The sequence below is a fragment of the Rhipicephalus microplus genome, chromosome 5 (genome assembly GCF_043290135.1).
Source record: "Rhipicephalus microplus isolate Deutch F79 chromosome 5, USDA_Rmic, whole genome shotgun sequence".
NCBI lineage: Eukaryota > Metazoa > Arthropoda > Arachnida > Ixodida > Ixodidae > Rhipicephalus > Rhipicephalus microplus.
This window is the reverse complement of record NC_134704.1, coordinates 8,635,996-8,655,647: the sequence shown is the minus strand read 5'-3', so window position 1 is coordinate 8,655,647 and position 19,652 is coordinate 8,635,996. Positions and strand designations below refer to the sequence as shown.

The 19,652-nt window shown below is 45.6% G+C and overlaps 1 protein-coding gene across 2 annotated transcripts in view; it reads right to left on the bottom strand.

Moving 5' to 3' along the window:
* LOC119174028 (aminopeptidase N) overlaps positions 1-19,652 on the bottom strand; it is a 66,662-nt gene that overhangs the window by 27,808 nt on the left and 19,202 nt on the right. Inside the window, exons 5-11 of one of the 2 annotated variants that reach the window (XM_075894805.1) lie at positions 16,981-17,083; positions 8,993-9,113; positions 6,290-6,444; positions 5,141-5,254; positions 3,897-4,031; positions 2,122-2,187; positions 1,343-1,408 (exon numbers count right to left, since the gene is read on the bottom strand). In XM_075894805.1, coding sequence (XP_075750920.1) covers positions 1,343-1,408; positions 2,122-2,187; positions 3,897-4,031; positions 5,141-5,254; positions 6,290-6,444; positions 8,993-9,113; positions 16,981-17,083 — 760 coding nt within the window. The remainder of the gene's footprint in view (positions 1-1,342; positions 1,409-2,121; positions 2,188-3,896; positions 4,032-5,140; positions 5,255-6,289; positions 6,445-8,992; positions 9,114-16,980; positions 17,084-19,652) is intronic. The other variant, XM_075894804.1, reaches the window with a different exon arrangement.

The following is a 19,652-nucleotide window of genomic DNA, read 5'->3' as shown; positions in this document are numbered from 1 at the left end:
TGCGGGTCAGCAGCCGAGCACCTTAGCCACTAGGCCACCGCTTGCAGAGAAGACAATCATCACCCCAAGGAACAAATAAGCGTTTTTCTTGCATCCATGTTTTCACGGGCAAGGTCCCAGTGTGCAATTTAAAGAAAAAGGATTTCGCTCCAGGTGATACCTTCATTTTTTTTTTTTTACACGGCTTAAGACATTCTGGCCTAGGTCTATACGGTATAATATTCTATATAGGGGAACAGGCAGAACTATTTCTGCTAGATTTTTTATAACTTTTTACGTGGAACTGTACTGATGTATTCAAATGAAAAACGTGTTTTTAGAAAGAGACATGAATCAACTTCTTTTAGCTAACCTCTAATGCTCGCCTTTATGTGACCAGATGCTACCACAAATTCTGGCAACCGTCTTCCAAGCCTAAGCTGTATAGCACTACGTATGAATGGGTCTCGATTATTTCGGAAAAAGATGAACCGATTAACTAACTGACGAAGGTACAAATGACACAGACCAAGCCCACCAAAGCTAACCCGTCTGAATAAGTTAGTTCTACTTGCTCGCTTCCCAGAAGAACCCCACAAGGAAACAGCAAATATTTGATGAAACTTCTGTAAATGCAATACGTGAACAATGCAATACGTGAACAATGCAATACTTGAAGGACATACCAGAGCATACTGACTAAAAATATGTTACAAAATGTCACTCTGGCAAAAATTGATAGCTGGAAACCTTTGAGTTGTTCAGCTTTTTCTCGTAGCTCCACGGCCTGATGCCGCCAGTACGACTCACTCTCACAATAATATTTTAATGGCACATCTAGGTATCGCACCGAAGTGGTAGTCCATGAAATGCCAGCCACGAATGCTAGAGTCACAGGCCATTTGCCGTGCCAGTAACCCACGCACTGGCTCCAGTTTATCAAACTACCAATTGTATTACAATGAACGTTCACAATTTTTATGGTTTCAGCGATACTTTCATAATCTTTACAGAAAACAGCTATATCACCTGCGTATGCCAGTACCCGTACTTCAGCTTCTTGTAGTTTGTACTGTTTTATGTTACTGATTTTCATGATTGTTTGGCAAAATGACTCTATATAAATTGAAAATAGGAAGGAAGACAAAGGACAGCCTTGTCGTACAGAACGTCTGACATCAATTTGTTTTCCAAGAACTTTGTTGATGATTAGCCGAGTTTTACATCCAGTATATGCCATTCGAACTGTATCCTGAATTGGTGTTCCTGAATTGAACGTGGTGTTTTGGTAATAAAAATGGGTATTTGCACCAGACGATATGAACTGCAGGACGGAGACGTACCATAGTAATTTCATGCTTACCTTGGTGAGTGCCGCGAAGAGTTGGTCCTGATCCGCGTTGCCGAAGCTGTACTTCTTTAGGTAAGCCTGTAACATCAGCGCGACGTGAACATAATATCTAAATGTGATAATAATCCAATGGGTTCACTTAAATTATTAATTAAGTAAGAAAAGAAGCCTCTATGCGGCACAGTATGTCCCTGCGAGCTGGTTTGTTCCGTGAAACTTGGGTTTTTTTTTTTTTTCAGCGATAAAGAGGCACTGCTTGCATCACTTGCGGAGTACAGATGTGCGATCCCTACAGCGCTAACCTGTCACTGTTGACAACATGCTTCCTGAAAAGAACTTCCTGGTAGTAAAAGATGGTAAACGTTGAAAAACGTGCCGCAGCATATTCATTGATGTCACTAAATGATTCGACTGCACTTGTACCAGTAAACACTAAAACAACACAGTACAGCAAAAGATAATTGTCAGTACTGTCAAAGTATCCTTGATAGCCACTTAACGTTGCTGTCATGCAGCAAAATGCACGTCCGCCAGTTCTGAACACACTAATATGAACCAAGCTTCTCTAACAGTATATCGCATCAGGGTTTATACGTCCGAAATGTTCTGCATATATATATAGCGTCGTGTGTCGTTTTTCTGTGGTTTTTGTGGAGCTTAACAGAACGAGACATAGTAGCAAGAACGACTAACAGGAAATTTTGCCTTAACAGGCGCAGCAATAAATACATGATACGTAAAGTCAGTAACCAAATAGGCAACCTTAGCTTTGTCTGCACAGGTTTACGTACCCTGAGGCCCTTGAGGAAGATCGGAGGCGAGAGGAAGTATGACATCATTCGCACGATAGACGGTCCCTGCGAGTGAATCATTCAGACTCTTTTGGAAACTGTGCCCAATCGAAGCATCTTTCTTGCTTTTTTTTTTCAGCGACAACATTCGGTTTCACAGCGAAAAAAAAAATCTGGCGTGTGCAAACCTGGGCCCACGGAGGTACTCTCGAATATAGATATACGCGTATATTATATAGGTTAGCTAAGGCCGCCAGGTTAGGCAAGAAAAAATATCAAAAATGGCAGAAAAGTGGCATTTCTTCTCGATACAAACGTCAGTGTGTCAGAGAGATTGTTGAGGTGGTCTAAATTTTTCAGCTACTTTTCATTGATTAATTCACACTCCTACATTCTAAATAAGGTTACCTATTGCAAAGGTGGACTTTTTCACATTTTTGTGCACTTATAACCTAAAGGTTACATCACTGTAACCTTTTCATTTCCAGCCTTTTAATTGTCACAAAATTAAAGGTTAAACCTTGTTTATATACGGTACGCCCTTTTCTTTCGGAATGTGATTTTGCAAAGGTATATATATATATATATATATATATATATATATATATATATATATATATATATATATATATATATATATATATATATATATATATATATATATATATATATATATATATAAATATAGAGAGAGAGAGAGAGAGAGAGAGAGAGAAATTCAAAAGACAGGGGTTACATTAACAACGTCCTTTATTAAAATGTCCTTCGTGCTTTCTCATGGACTTAAAAGGCATGTCTCATATGCTGCAATGTGTCCTGTATACAATACAATATCCAACCAGGAAAACGGTGAACGAAGGCGAACAAAAGCATCGTTGAAGTACATGGTTAGCACGCATTCTTCTTTTTTAACAGCAAAGGAAAATTTTTCAGGCGGTTTGTGAGCAGTCCCCGCTTCTACTCCCTGGAAGCCGAGAACGAAAAGCAGGTTGCTGTGAGCAGCCCGACATTCCATCATTTTCATTTTTGCATCAGCTGCGTGACTTGCTTTCGTATAGAAAAAAAAAGAAATTTAGGGCACAATAATAATGTGAACTTAGTCAATGACGCCAAGGAAGGCATAGGGCATGTTAGTAGTATTTGTATTGTAGATATTAATAAAGAAAAGTGAACGAAAAGTAATTTGCTGCTGGCAGGGACCGCGCCTGAAAACCTCAATAACGCGTTCGATGTTCTACCAACTTAGCTACGGTGGCGGTCATTCCTAAGTCCGCTTTATGGGTATGGGCATTTGAACGCGGGAGAGTCCGTCAGCGCCGCTAGCAGCCATGTGGGCGAGTGTGGGAACACTCCATTACTGCCCGTTGACGTCACGTAGTACGTGATCTTATGACGAGCTGGCATTGGCCAATAAGAGCAGTATAGAGCATGGTTCTTCGAAGGTCGCCGGTTTAGGCCGTGCCAGCGACAAATTATTTTTTCACTCTTTATTGATTATTCACATCTACATTACAATACCATGCCCTATGCTTTCCTTGGCACCATTGTCTGTTAGTTCTCGTTGGGACTCTTCCAATTGGATGGGAGAGAGGGGCGAAATTTCGCTTCGTCTATAAAGAACCCTGATCATGCATATGATATTTCTGATATGAATATGATTTAGTGTCCCTACCCCCCTTAGGTGATTTAGGCAAAGTAATACACATGTACAGTCATTTGCTCAAGCTGCACTCGTTTGCTCGAGTAAGCAGCCAAACGGCACGATTCTGTCTGACCTTGTTGTAGACGATTCGGTCAAACAGGCTGTCCAGTTCGGTGGAGAAGTTCCCGTCCACAGACAAAGGGTGGCTCTCGGTGTTGTATTCCGCCTTCATGATGGGCATCATGTCGGTCACGGTGAACTGGTTCAGCTGCGTGGCAACGACGTATTCGCAAATGCTCTTTCGCGTTACAGAAATCGCAATGCGAAATATTCCTTTAGGATTCGCTGAGCTTCAGTTTGAGTCGAGTAGTGTTTATGAACACGGGCCTTAGAAACGGAATGCTCGAGTAATATTGCTTCACCGAGAACAGCCCTAGCAAGAAAGCAAGGATTAACATAGCACTGTTATGTCAAATGACACCTGAAAAAAAGGCATTTTTTGTAGGGAAGGCACAGTGCATCTGCACATCAAATAATTTTCGAGGAACGCAAAGCTAGCGCTTGTGTCATCCCTATTTGCTTTCCGTTCCTTGCCTTGATTCACGTTACGCCTTTACTCAGCGAGTTCGTTCTTGCGCTGCAATCATTTTGCGTGCATTCGAGATTTGAACACTCCACATTACGGCTGGCGTGGTAACCCAAGTCGCCCGTCACGCCACTACTTGGCGCTTCACGTGGTCGCAGCCAGAAACGTATAGGCAATTTTTTTTCGGGGGGGGGGGGGGGGGGCATGGGCTCAGTGTGTTACCTCCTGGCTATGCCACTGGTCGCAGCAAGCATGGAGTCATACAACTCGTTGGCCGCATAATGGCTACTCTTAAGCGGTGCGCCTATGCTTGCACATAATTAGGCAACCCCAGTAGAGGTATTGCTTGTTTTTGTGTGTGTGTGCAATTTTTAATGAGAATTAGCGATACGTAGGGTTCGTCTTTCTTGCGGAGCCACATGCAGTGACCCTGATGGTTCGCCGAGGGTCACATCTGGTAGTCTTGGGCATTCACGCGAGTCTCGCTGGTGTAGGTCTTCGCAAATAAAAACATAGGCTCCCTGCCAATGCCTGTACTGCACTACACCTAAATACTGTTTCTCTCTCTCTCATGCCGACTAATCAAGCAGGAAAATGTAGAATGTGCCAAAAAATGTACAATATTATTATTCCAAACCAACAGCTTTCTTTGGCTTGCCTACCGACCTACGGAATCCGTGCATGCTTGTGTACGACTACTCTACACTTCCACTCCACAATGACCGACTTCCGGCAACTTGCAGCGCTTAATCAATGCTGTCGCTACACAGAGTGAGGAGACATGCACTCACAATGCCCCACTCTGGATGAACGGCGTCGACGCCCAGGTACTGCATGTAAGATGCGAAGCCCTCGTTGAGCCACACGTCGTTCCACCATCGCATTGTCACCAGGTTGCCGAACCACTGCGTCACATTCAAGAACCACGCATGTGCTGTGCAGGTGGTAGCTGTAAACATGACCTCAAAATATCTGCAGGCCAAGGCCTATTTCTGCAATTTATGTCACCTTATCGACAGGCTAACCCAAATAAAACGGGCGTTTTATTTGCACACACGTGCGACACATTAAATATACTCTCGCTTTATGCAATCGCAACGTCGTCAGACATTTTCGACTACCCGTTGAAGTTTTTACTAGCCTGTTTTCTTTTTATAACTCCCGTACTTTGGTATCCGTTCCCATTAACATCAGATCATATGAAAAGTTTTAAAAATATATATACCATCTCCTGCTAAAGGGGACCATGAGGCGAATCGAGGCAGTGCGGGAAACGCACCGGTTGACTAGGTGTTTTCAATAATGTTTTCGTTATGTTGGATATTTAGTGTTGTCTTTTGTGTTGTGTTGTTGTTTATGTTCTGTTGTTAACGTAGTCAAACTGATGCAAACACAGTGTCCACCCCCCAAGCTGCTCTACATCGCCTTATGGTCCACTTTAGCGGGACATAGTGTAATTTTATTGGTGTTTGCACTCTCGAATCCCAGACATTGAAGGCCTCTAGCGAGGAGTTCTGCACGGGCGTTGGACTCGCGCCGTCTGTCCGCAACCGACGCGTTGGCTCAACGCTGACGCTTGGCTTCAACGTCGGCGTTGTGTACGGCGGGGTTTGCTTTCCGACGCTGCCGTTGCGTTTGGGCATGTCGTACCCACGTTTCATCCGTAGCAGTTTCCCGCCGACGCTGCCGTGTAGAGCGGAGGCTGTGCTCTTGCCACATCCTCCACCCCACCTCCTCGCGCTCACGCGATAGGAGGGAGAGTTAGCGCATGCGCAGTAAGCGTGGTCACGCCACACGCACACCGGATTGAACTCCGCCATAAGCTTCGCATCGGAAAATGCCTCACGATTAGCAGCGGCAAGGAGAGATGCGGGATCGTGCACCGAAAGGTTATTTCAAGCCGACATCAACCACATAAAGCAGGCATTGTGCAGACGCACCTGGTGCGCCAGTTCGTGCGAGATAACCGTTGCTATGACCACTTTGTGCGTGACGGCGTCCTTGGTGTCACTGAAGAGTAGGCTGTTCCTGTGGAAAGTGAGGAGTCCCCAATTTTCCATGGCGTCAACCAGGAATGACGGAAGCGCAGCCAGGTCTGCAACAGCCAAGTACACAATGAGAAGCACGTGTGGAGTCAGTGGAGTATTTTTTTATCTAAACACAAATACGAAAGTAGTACGAAGTAGTAAAGTATCTATCTATCTATCTATCTATCTATCTATCTATCTATCTATCTATCTATCTATCTATCTATCTATCTATCTATCTATCTATCTATCTATCTGTCTAGCCGCCTACGACTATTTGCTCTCCTGGCCGTTTCGTTAATGGTATCGATACCAAAATTGTTATGACCTAACATGAGTGTGTGACGAGCACAAGTGACTAGTAATAACATGAAAATCATCACATGTATGTCATTTATGTCATGAATTGCATCTTATGGTCTTGGTACTCTTGCGATGGTTTCGTTCACATGACATCGTACAAAACTGGTATAGTATGACATCACTGCATGGCAAACATAAGTGACAGACCCTAACGTGAAAATCATGACATGCGTGTCAATTAAGTCATGACTACATGCTACACTCATGGAGCACTCGCGGTCGTTTCGCTAGCTTTACATATACGAAATCAGACGTTACGTGACGTCGCTGGATTACGAAGGTATATGACTGGTGCAAACATGATAATCGTGAGATGTATGTCATTTAATTGATACGTGAGGTTTAACGTCCCAAAATCATCCCATGATTATGAGATAAAGTGTGGGATTGGGCTAGTTGGCAATGCATTATTGAACTTCTCAGCAAAAAACTTCCGACAAGAAACACAAGAGACGAAAACGAGCGCAGACTTTCAAGAAAATTTATTGCAAAGTTTTCCGACAAGAAACACAAGAGACGAGGACGAGCGCAGACTTTCAAGTAAATTTATTACTACTACGACGCACATATATATGTTACAAAAAAGACGATAAGATCACTTGCTTAGGCAGAAACCAGAAAACACAAAAACAAGAAACACAAAACCAAAAGCCAAAATAGACAAAGAAACCACGTGCTCCTCGTCTCTTGTGTTTCTTGTCGGAAGTTTTTGCGCTGAGAAGTTTAATAATATGATTACGATAGACGCTGTAGTGGAGGGCTCCAGAAATTTCGACCACCTTCGATGCTTTCGACCACCTTCGATTCGATGCCGCGATATGCGGCTGAGCAGCCGAGTACCTTAGCCACTACACCACCGCGGTGGTGCGCGCGCGTCACGTAAGAGCATGACCACATGCCACGCTCATGATGCGCTCGCGGCCGTTTCACTAGCTTCACAAATACCTAATGTGGCAATACGTGACGCGAATGGACGACGAAGGTAAATGACACGTGCAGACAGGATAATCATGACATGCGTGACAAGTACAACATGGCCACATGCTACGGTCATAGTACTTTCGCAGTCGTTTTGTTAGCTTCACACATGCCAAATCTGGTATTACGGGACGTGAATGAATGACGAAGATATATGACTGGTGCAAACTTTATAATCATGATACGCGTGTCATATAAAACATGACCACATACAAAACATGACTACATGCTACGAGCGTGCTCGCAACCCTTTCGCTAGCTCCACATATACCAAATTCGGTATCAAGCGGCGTGAATAGAAGACAAATGTAAATGATACGTCCAAACATGATAAACATCACATAGAAGCCATACTGGTTGAAGTGCTGTTTCTGAAATAAAATTAGTTGCTAGTGTAGCGAGTGTCGTGTTTTCTTGTCCTCTGTGTCCCCGTCGAATTTGCACTACTACACCATATGGTAAAATGACAAGAAAATCATGTACGGCATAATTTACGTCCGCCTCGTAACGTTGTGCTGATTTTGTGCTGAGTCATATCAACCTTCCTCCTTCCTGTTTCGCATATCATCGGTTGCCACTGTACGGGGGATCTGCCTTTTTTTTAGTTAGTGCATATGCCAACTTTTTTTAAGAGTGTAGGTTTGAGCCTGCAGACGAGCTGCTGAAAGAAAGCAGCGAGCGACTCAACCGAAGCAATGGCTTTGCAGCGAACTTTGTTGTGCGCACGGTGCTAGTCGCAAGCCTTGACACAATCTGCAATCGTGCCCTGGTATTTCTTGACACATTCTGCATAAATTCCTCTGTGATCGTTTGTCAAAAAGACAAAGTGGTAAATTTTCTTATACACGCTTGAGAATTCATATATTATCGGTAAGCAGTATCGCCCGATCAAAAGGAGCACATCATTTTTCGCATTACTCATGTAAATTTAAATGTATTTCAAACGTTTGTTGCGCCCAACACTTCGTGTTCAGCGTATACCGAATAATCCTGCAGCGGGATTTTTATAGCCACAATATTTGGTGTTTTAACTCTATTAAACTCCTGGAGGTCTAAATTAGCCCGAGACCTCCTCTAAAGCACCTTTGATAGCATTAGTTGCTTTGAGAACCTAAACTTCTCTAACCAACCAAACCAACCTTGCTTGCCTCGGAGTTGAAGCGGAAGTGATTTCATATCGCTTTATATAAAAACAAACACCACACGAATAATATTTTGGTTAGGCATACATCGCAGATAATTCCCCAGCTAGGCACACGCGATCAGGAAACTTGCCAATTTTGGGCAGGACGTAGGGCACATCCAGGAGTCGTTCAAAGTAGTCGATAATCATAGGTGTGATCTCGGCAGCATAGCCAGCCTGGTCTGCTTCGTCGGGCCGCGTCCACACGGACACCTGTGAACACGGGCGGCGATCACGTTTACAGCGATGCACGCCCCGCAGTAAGGGCGATTCTATCTGCACTTAAGCTGCTCAGGGGTTCATGTGACCCGAGAGGAAACGTCACGTGAGACGTCATACAGTATACGTACAATTTCAACAAAAGGTGGCGCAGTATAACTATCACTATATTGCCCGCGTCAGTGATTGACAGATGTCACTATATTGCCCGCGTCAGTGATTGACAGATGTCACTGAGATGTTGCAGCAGCCTATTGCGTTGATTCGCAATTCTGCGGGGGGGATCAAATTTAAGCCTTACGTTTTTCTTAAAATTCAGCAATAGCTACGTGAAAGCTACCTTTGAAAATAATTTACGTATCCATGGGTACACAGTCATTATTGCCACCAGTCATTTAATGAACTAAGATAACTTTTTAGTGACTGCAGCAATCGGGCATGCGTATATCTTGGAGGCAGTGGTGCTACTACACGTTCTCACTTCAAAGGACTTCTCTGTGCAGCGAGATATCCCGCTGTAAAGTTGAATTGCGGTGAACATAATTGCGCGTGCAAGGCAGTCAGCACCGGCGCAAAGCTCCTCCCCGATGTGCCACGGCAGTAGAGTGCGGAGTTTAATCTAAAAACGGGTAGAAGAGATAGACGAAGAAGATAGCGGTTACTTTTTTAGTATCGGCTGGTGATAGCAAGTATTCCGTGATAGTCATATCAGCGAATAGCACTGCAACGATCCACACCATCCTGCATGCTTGAAGCAAACCACATTTAAATTTGTGAGAATCGCGTACATTGCCACCCGATAACTACACGTGCTGCGCAGTAGCGGTGGTACGTGCGTCCCAGAGATGCCCTACAAAAGCACCAGTCGAGTGATAGAGTGGTGGTGCATATGCGCGCGTGTGTTGGATGGCCGGCGAAGCGAAGGATAATCTGCGGACGACGAGTCCAGTGGCTGGAAGGACTGTTTGCATTATAAGTTCCGTTAGCATTGCAGGTTAACGGTTCCTAATTACTAATGAACGTTTTTTTTCTCAGTTTTGAGATAGGGTTTTCATTCCGTTCAGTGGCCAGATGACGAGAACTCAAATGGCGCCAAGCATGTATAAGTGGCCACGTCTGACCATGAAGATGGATGCGGCGTTGAATTTACTCCTCGAGTCAATGGAGTGGCTCGATAACCCTCGACAGGCCGAGTCCGCATCCTATAGTGCGGCGAACGACGTTGTGGTCCCGACTGCGGAGGACAGCCGCGTTTTGGTGGGAATGTATACTATCGGCGTCAAATGAAACCCGACCGAACAGCAGCGAAGCCTTCGCGATGGTATAGCGTGCGCCTTCCAGTTATCACCGTTAACAGACGTCCGCTTCCTGTTCGGCAGTTCTGCGCATATATGCGTGCCTGTCCATGGTGATAAGTGGATCAGTGTGCACTATGCCAACGCGAAGGCTCGTCACTGTTCAGGTTTCATCTGTGGTTTCATTTGACGCTTATAACACACACACACCACCGCAAGACAACGAGACCGGAGGCGACACTGCTGCCGACGGAGAGGCTCCAGTTTTGGAGCTACCAATTAACCCAGCCCTTGCAGTGGCTACAGGCGAGGAAGACAAGGACGGCACGGAAGACGCAACTACGAAATTCGGAAACGTGATTCACGTGGTTGGGGATGCCATGGTTGTACATACCAGTGACAACAACGACATGTTCGCGGGCAAGGAGGTCGAGAGCCAAGCCACTGCGGTGGAAGTGAGTTCGGCCAGCACTAACACGCCGAAAGCTGTTCCGGGTGTCAGTGCCGCAACGAGAAAGGCAGCGGCGAAGGTCAAGAAAGACGCCACCGACGATCGTAAAACCGAAACCAGGGATGACATTACGCCAAGGGCCGCATGCAGGATTGCAAAGGTGACCCCTAAAATGGACACCGCACACAAACCGTGGGATCGCTAGCACCGCACGAGAGAATCACCTCACAGCATTGTCCGGTAGGTGCGAGCCTGGTGGTGCTTTGCGAAAATCTGAAGGGAAGACTGGAGCCGCCATGGTGGCAGCCACGAAGACTTCAACTTCTGCGAAGACAAAGTAGCCCACAGCTTACAAAGGGTTAAAGACGGCTCCAATGGCTACGAGGGTGACATCACCGTCGGGGATGACATCAGCGGCACGCCTGGCGATGGTGGTGAAGACGAACGAATATGCCGCGGAAGACGGCAAAGATAACCACCCGCAACGGACTCTTTCTCGGGGGAGAATGTGTGGGAATCGCCCATATGGCCACACGATAACTACACGTGCTCAGCACTAGCGGTGCACACGTATCAAAGATGCCTTACAAAAAATCCAGCCGACACGATGCGCGGTGTGTTAGTGACAGACTGGCGGGGCATGTGCGCGCCTGTGTTAGACCATGAGGCACTGGTTGGACCAGGGGGAGGCAACTCTCTATACCTCCCATGTATTCGCTCTCGCATGCATATACCCACCGGCAGCGCCGCCTTTACCGCTGGCGGTTGCCGGACATCCTTCTAAAAAAATTATGAACCGAAAATTGTTTTATGACGTCACTGGTGAGGTCATCCAATTGAAAGAAAAATGGCCCCGTATCTTCATGTTTCACTGCAAACGTCGTCGAGGGGCGATAGTCTTGCCCCTGGAGAAAGTGAACAAAACGTTTATTTGATGTTCTGTACGAGAAAATCAGTGAATCGTATTAGACACCTTTAGTTGGGCGTACGGAGAAGTTGCTTACGCTGTGAAAATTACGTTGCGTACGCTGCGAATTAAGCGTGCGACAACACTTCTAGTTAAACGTACCTGGATGCATTCCACTCAACTTGATTAGTCGTATGCGAGATGCAAGGGTTCTCGCATGCTTATCAGCGCCACCCACGTCCGAACAACTTCACTTGAATATTCTAGTGACGTTGCGTCCGAAGTATGCTAGGTCCCAGTAATAACGTAGCCTCTGTGATCGGCGCGAAAAACATCCTGACTGCCAGGGTAAAGACCACCAGCGTACAAGTCAGGCCGTGGTGTTCGCTGTGTAGATTTTTAGCATCGTTCCTAAGTGCACTGCATACGCTCGTTCGCGTTTGCTGTTTTGAGCTTGGGCACGCAATGTAAAAAGAGCGTCTTATCGGGTGCGGCCGCACTGGATCGACCCCAGGGTTGCTGTAGGTGAGGCTTAGCGTACCCCGCCGGATGGGGTCACGTTCAAAGTGTACATGACCTTACGATGTACTACCGGCACATTTAATCAGTGAAATCTCGCACAACGTCCAATGCGTGTTACGTTGCGCCAGAAATAAAAGTACGTATCCTGCTGCCGTTTTATTTAGGGCATAGAGTTTCATACAATAATACCTAGAGAGAAATCTGGCGCTAGTCTCTACGCGGGCTCCTTCAGAGGCGCTTGTACCCTCATGGGAATTATGGGAAGTACAGACTTGAGATATGCTTTGGATGGATCACGTTTTTGAGATTCTCGACGCTCCGTTTCCGAGTGTAAAAAAAGTAATATGAACTTACATTTAATTGAAATATTTGTACGCAAACTTTATTGAAATACGTTTTTGTGGGTAGGGGGTATAAGTGAAACATGGAAAAATTTAACTAACAAGGTATGCATTGCTCTGCCATTGCGTTCCAGATTTGGTATCAAGATGTAATGAATTATTCTTCACAACATTTCAGAACTAACAATCTTGTTTTGTCCTAGAAAGTACGCATTATTTATTTATGCAAATAACATTACAGTATTAAGTGAGAAGCACTTACCGTTTCGTCTGCTGCGATACCAGTTGCGTCTGTGCAAGTGATATGTGCCCAAAGTACCTCTCGTTTTGGTGTGAAGTCGAGTCAGAAAAGTGTGGCAGTGCGTCTATTTCGCGTCGCCGTCGTTTTGTAGTTTATTTCAACAAGTTTTGGCAAGACGCACTAACAACAAGCGTGAACTCGATGTAATATCCTGCACTGGCGTGGGACGCTACGTGTATGCGTAGCGGTGAGTGGACGACTCTTCGCCTCAACTGCGAAAACCGACTTATACAGCTCCAGCCTTGCAGTAAATTGAGAGGCCTAGCAGTTTTCAGCTTCTTTGAACAACAAAGGCACAACTTACGTCCTTTGCACCCACTCCACTACCCACTCTACGCGAAGAACGAAGCTGAAACTGTAGAAAAAGATCCGGAGACAGTTCGCTGGCTAACGCGATCCAATCCGAAGCCTGTACTTCCCATAATTCCCACGAGGGTACACAATGGCAACGCCAGATTCCTCTCTAGGTAATATTGTATGAAACTATGATTTAGGGATTCATTCACTGAGAGACCTGACAGAAAAAGACGCGTTCCCGCACACAACCTATCGAATGCGATTCTTAAAGATTTTTGTGAGACGCCAGGCAATGTCTTCTGAATTGTCAGGATGCCGGAACGCGCCGCTTGGATGTGCCTTGTCTGGCGAGAGAACATCGCCTTTCATTGTGAAGTACGCATGCCTTGCATTCGGTTCGCTGTTGCTGTCCACGACGAACACAACCACCATATACTCTCGTTCTGGTTTCCTCGAGGTATCGCAAGAACGCAACGTAAAGAGCGTCGCGTTACGTGCGCAGCTGCTTGTATCGGGCGTACGCGCACATCTCTGGAATCGATACGTTACGTACTGCACATGCGCATTTCTCTCCCGCGGCAGTGTTGCGTACGTGGACTCGTTACGTACGCCCAACTAAAGGTGTCTATTGGGGAGGCGCTGCGTTACAGAGCCTCGATGCGTGCAGTGGAGGTGAACGAGCGCTTTCAGGTACGCTGGCCGCTTGGTCGATGCGGCTACTCGTAGAATTCTGTTTTTCTTTTGTGTGTGTGTGTGCGTGTGCGTGTGCGTGTGCGTGCGTGCGTGCGTGCGTGCGTGTGTGTGTGTGTGTGTGTGTGTGTGTGTGTGTGTGTGTGTGTGTGTGTGTGTGTGTGTGTGTGTGTGTGTGTGTGTGTGTGTGTGTGTGTGTGTGTGTGTGTGTGTGTGTGTGTGTGTGTGTGTGTGTGTGTGTGTGTGTGTGTGTGTGTGTGTGTGTGTGTGTGTGTGTGTGTGTGTGTGTGTGTGTGTGTGTGTGTGTGTGTGTGTGTGTGTGTGTGTGTGTGTGTGTGTGTGTGTGTGTGTGTGTGTGTGTGTGTGTGTGTGTGTGTGTGTGTGTGTGTGTGTGTGTGTGTGTGTGTGTGTGTGTGTGTGTGTGTGTGTGTGTGTGTGTGTGTGTGTGTGTGTGTGTGTGTGTGTGTGTGTGTGTGTGTGTGTGTGTGTGTGTGTGTGTGTGTGTGTGTGTGTGTGTGTGTGTGTGTGTGTGTGTGTGTGTGTGTGTGTGTGTGTGTGTGTGTGTGTGTGTGTGTGTGTGTGTGTGTGTGTTCTGAAGAGGTAAAAGTTAAGCTGATGGATCTGTCAGTAAGACGAAAGTCGATCGGCACGAATAAAATGAACCTTACCATTGCACGTTTTGTATAGAAAACATACATACACGTAGAGTGAAAGTGTCATCATATAAAAGCAGCTTTAACTTACAACTGACATACGCACATAATTGGCAAACATTGAACCCAAAATATCCGACCCCATGCAAACATTATCAACAATCGCGAGTAGGATACGTCGTATCTGACTCATTCGCGTTTGTTCTGGCGGCGCGCATAGCTTTCTTACAGAGCTTTAGTACCAAACGAGACTGAAGTTCAGAGGCACGGAGAGGTTTCAATTGATCAGAAGATTTTTGAGAAAGAACGTCACTGAAAACAGTGTTTTGGCAAGCTGACTTGAACTAGTCAGGCAATAGCGTTGTTTTGACGAAGAAAAGCTCACTTGTCAGAACATTGGCTCAATCGACATTCTCTGTAATAAATTTTAGAAGCATTTGGTCCATCACTTGTATTTGAGTGGCAGTATTAGAATTAAACATTCACAAATTTCAAAAAACAGCTACGAAAATTTCATGAGAAGGAAGCGGTCCAACGACGCACATTTAATACACATACACGCAAAAACATATTACGCCTTAAGGGCAAGTCTATATCGCAGTAAAAAAAAAAATAAAGCATCCTATAATACCCTGACATCATTTGAACTAAACGCCAAAAGTAAAAGAAGCTCGAAAGCTAAAACTACGTAGCCGAACAAACTGAAATTCTAGCATTTCAATAAACGCATTTTCCCGACAGCGCAGCTTGGCTTTACCTGTTCGTCAAGCGACACTTCACCTCTGTCAGTCCAGCCGGGCTTGCAGAGAACTTGGTTTGCTCATGTACTCATGCAAAATTAATACCGGCTCAGATAACGGGTACAAAATCTTGTGCTCACCCGTTGCTTGTAAAAAACTAGAGAAACATTCGCGGAACTAGAAATCTCTGGGCTATCACACCGCACCGCCGTGAAAGACATGTGTTGTCTGGTTTAGCCATCTCCTACGAATGCATGTTCGGTGTAGCTCACTGTGGCTTCTGTTCTCTGCCCACCACAACTTGCTGTATTGTTGCCGCGCCGCAACCGAGTGAGATAACTGAGCGTGACTCAACTCCTAATATCGCTGAGCGAGAAGCAGCGCAGGCAAGCACTTCCCGCGCTTCGCCCGATTTAAAATTAACAAAAAAATAACAAAGTACATGTAAACAAAATAGAAGTTCTTCACAGGGGTATCGTTCTTTTTTATTTGTGGAAACTTGTGAAAGCCAATAAATTCGAACATTCACATCAGCCTCATTCTGCTCAACCGGATCTTATAGGATGCCTGGCAACCACTACGAGCGTGCATGTTCCTTGAAACCGAAACTAGCGCTGAACTTCCGGGGCCTGATTGGACGGTCAGTGTGGCGAAGGATCATCTGCGGATGGCGAGTGTAGTGGCCAGGAGGTCTGTTTGTCCTATCAGCGTTGCAGCATAACGGTTCGTGTTACTAATAAATTTTGTTCTTAATTTTGAGGAAGCATTTCCATTCCATCTAGTGGCCAGACGACGTAAACCCCACAAACTCTGCCGCGGAATATCTGTGAGCACGGTGGTGCTGGAATCATCTTTCCGGTTGGAACTGCGTAGAAACTTAATGTTTCCACCTTTCAATACAAACTTGCGAACTTTCAGAAGTCATCATTCCCACTCTCTAGAGGGAGAAATGGCTACAGACGACATCGCCCACACGTTTTGCGATGAAGTCCTCGTTAGCCAGTTACAGAAGGCGGAACAGTTGCAGTGCATGCGAGAACTGCAATCACAACAGCAACAAGCATCGTCTGAACTCGGGCAGCAGGTGCCGCAGCAAATGCATGAAATGTTTTCTGAGTGCAAGAAACAGTTTAACGCTGAAATGCTACAACAAAGACACAACAATACGTTAACAGATCAGTTGCAGGTATGCAGAGTGCCATCAACAAGCGCGTCAGCATTATCTCCGCCAGGAGTCCGTTACCGCCGGTAGCCACATCGAAATGGGGCCACCACGGCCTGGACTCAAAGCCGTGCCCTCAAGCTTAGCAGCCCGATGCGCTAAGTTGCCACAGCTGATAATCAAAATTAATTAGCATTCTACTGCCCTAAAAATCTATCGTAATTTGGGAGTATAAAATTTATCTTTGAGATGTCACAGCTCTATTGAATATCTTAAGTAACGCTAAATATATTAGCACCTCAATGAGAGCACTATCCAACATCCAAGCTTGGTGAATTCATCACAACAAAGATTAGGCGAAGATTTCCTTCCCTTCGTTCGATAATACGTCTGCTTCAATGATTCTGGTGATAATGCATGTATACAAGAGACGTCGCACAAGCGGCTTGCGAAGTAAAACATCACATGAAAAAGAAGTTTAAAAAAAAGCGAAGGCCCGCACCTTTCCATTCCTCGTGGCAGTGTAGTTGCTGATCATGAAGGCGAGTGTGTAGGTCGACATTTTGACACTCGTCATGAAGTGGTCCGCCACGTATCCGCCCGCTCTGCGAAGGCAGTCAATGCGTTTCACACGAAAGCTTCAATAGGGTAGGAAACCAGCGTAGAGCATTCGTACGCAAGGAAACACGGGATGAGCTTATTCGTGAAGTAAATACAATCGTTAGAGTATATTTGCACCCCCAACAGTCATTTAGTCATCTAAGAGGGTAGGCGCAAAGTGAGCCCCACACATAGACATAATATAGAGGGGGCACTGCGAATTTGGGGAGGGGGGGGCGAATTCAGTCCCATACATTGACGCAATAGGGAGAAGGACGCTGCGACAAGCCCTCTCCCCCCCTCTCAAAAGGAAGCACTGCGCCCGCCTGAGTCCACTAGTTCAAACGTCCGTTTCTTCGTATAAGACGTTTATATTGCGGTCACGTGACTTCAAACTGTTTAGGTGCAAACCCACTCTAGCGATTCTATCCACCTTTCCTTCAACAGTGTGCTCCTCTTTTTGATAGTTTATGTGTTTTAGAAAAAGTGGGTAATGATTTAGAGTACTCAGTACCCTACTATGTGTATGCTCATAGACAAGTATTCAGGTGTTCTACAACGAACAGATTGTCCATCCACAAACTCTGCAGTGCACAAACATTGTCACGAAGCCTCCTATTTGGTCCTTCCTTCATAATGCGTAACCCAGCTAGAGCTTCTCATGAACCTTAATCTTATAGAAGCAGGGTCACCTTTTAGATGGTAGATGGTGCGACCACCAATCATATTGTGCAATGCAAGAGACTGCACTTCCAAAATAAATCATTGAATACCGAGGCGCATCTACCCAGGCGCATCTGCGGCGGGAAAGTGATTAAAAAGCACCGCAGCAGCAGAAGCCGCTGCAGAAGAGAGCGCTGGCACATGTTCTGTGCCGCCCAAGGAGGGGATGGAGGCAGCCGCCTGTCAGCCAATAAGGCTGACAGGCGGCTACCCAGTGGACTAAACGAGGCAAGGTATACGGAGTCAATAGTCGAAGCGTAAAAAGCTTTTCTGTCGGGTTAAGCTCCCCCCCCCCCCTTTTTTTTTTTAGTATACAGAGCATTAGAGTCCTAGTTCATAGATTTTGAAGGCATCATCCTGTCATCCTTGGAGGATTAAATACGAGGGTCGATACTAAAGCAGTCAAAAAGGTTTAGGTCTCATGTGCCGCAATATTTGTCAGTGCCATTAACAGTATACTATTAAATACGGCAGATTGCACCAAAGGTCTCCACTCTCACATCGTTTTTCGAATTGAACCGAGATCAAACTGTGCTTAAACGCTCAAGAGTCGTTTCTTTAAGTGCTTCAGCTTCTCCTTCCATACTGATACAGAAATTAATGTCACCAGTGGGTGCACAAACAGCCTGTCTGATGTCACGCTCTTAAGCGTTATCGTCAAAACCGCACGAGAAAGATCATCGAGACGTTCGCTAGTGCGTAAGCGTTCCATTGCTTGATCTGCTAGACAATAAAATCCGCTGTCTGACGTCACGCACGTGGTTAAAACAGCAAATACCTTTTTCTATGTTTCCCAGCACCCAATAATTATATCTGGGGCTTTACGTCTCAGAACCGCTATATCGTTGTGAAGTATTGAGGGCTGCGGAAATTTTGACGATCTGGTGTTCATTAACGTGCAATGACATCGCACAGTTGCATGGGCCTCAAACATTTAGTCTCCATCGAAAATACGAACGCTGCGGCCGGGATCCAATCCGAAACTTCCGGATCAACACCCAACCACCGTACCTACTACACCGCCTTGACGGACCATTCCTGTGCATGGTTTCTTCGCAGAATTTTTTCAGTTTGCAGTCAGCATCCTTCCTCGTGTCATCTTGCTTCGTGCTTTGTTTGCATTAATGTTTTATTTCATATCTGAGCACTGAGTCAACTAAACGATCATTTTGTTCACATGGTGACACCTCCGAAAGATGACTTCTACCCAGCGTCCCCAGAGGGCAGCGACTTGGGGAAATAGGAACACTGTCTCGGGTTTATGTTTTCAAAAAGCGCAGATATGTAATATTGTAGTAGTTCTGTTTCAAACCCCTAGCCTACCCTAGTGTCGTAATTCCGGCTTTTTGGCGCGTCTTCCTGGAACACCGGTGTATCGCGAGAGAGCGGAGGAGCCGCAAAGGGGACAGCATTGGCTTCGCATGTTTTCTTCGCTGTTCTCTCGATGGTTGCACCGCGTAGGTGTTTTAAACTTGTTTTAATGGGGCTTGCAGATTCAGTTCAAAGTGACTGACATCAGAAATAAGATTGTTGCACTGGTGGTATTCACATATGTTTTAATTACAAAAAAAAGACTGCGATCGTAGCCTAGGTTAAAGAGTCTAATGATAGTTTTGGGACGTTAAACTTCACAAATCAATCGTTAAGCGTTGGGCTGCCATGCTGAAATACGAATTTTCTTTCCCATTTTTTTTTCAAGACTGTGTAGACAACGTTTGTACACTAGGGTGCGTGAAAAGTGACCTGGGTTTCGCGTATACACGTCCCAACGCGGAAGAATCTACTTCAGAACTTGCGTTAGCATGGCTCATGTGCTCGTATGTTTGAAGGCATGATAACAGTATACATGGC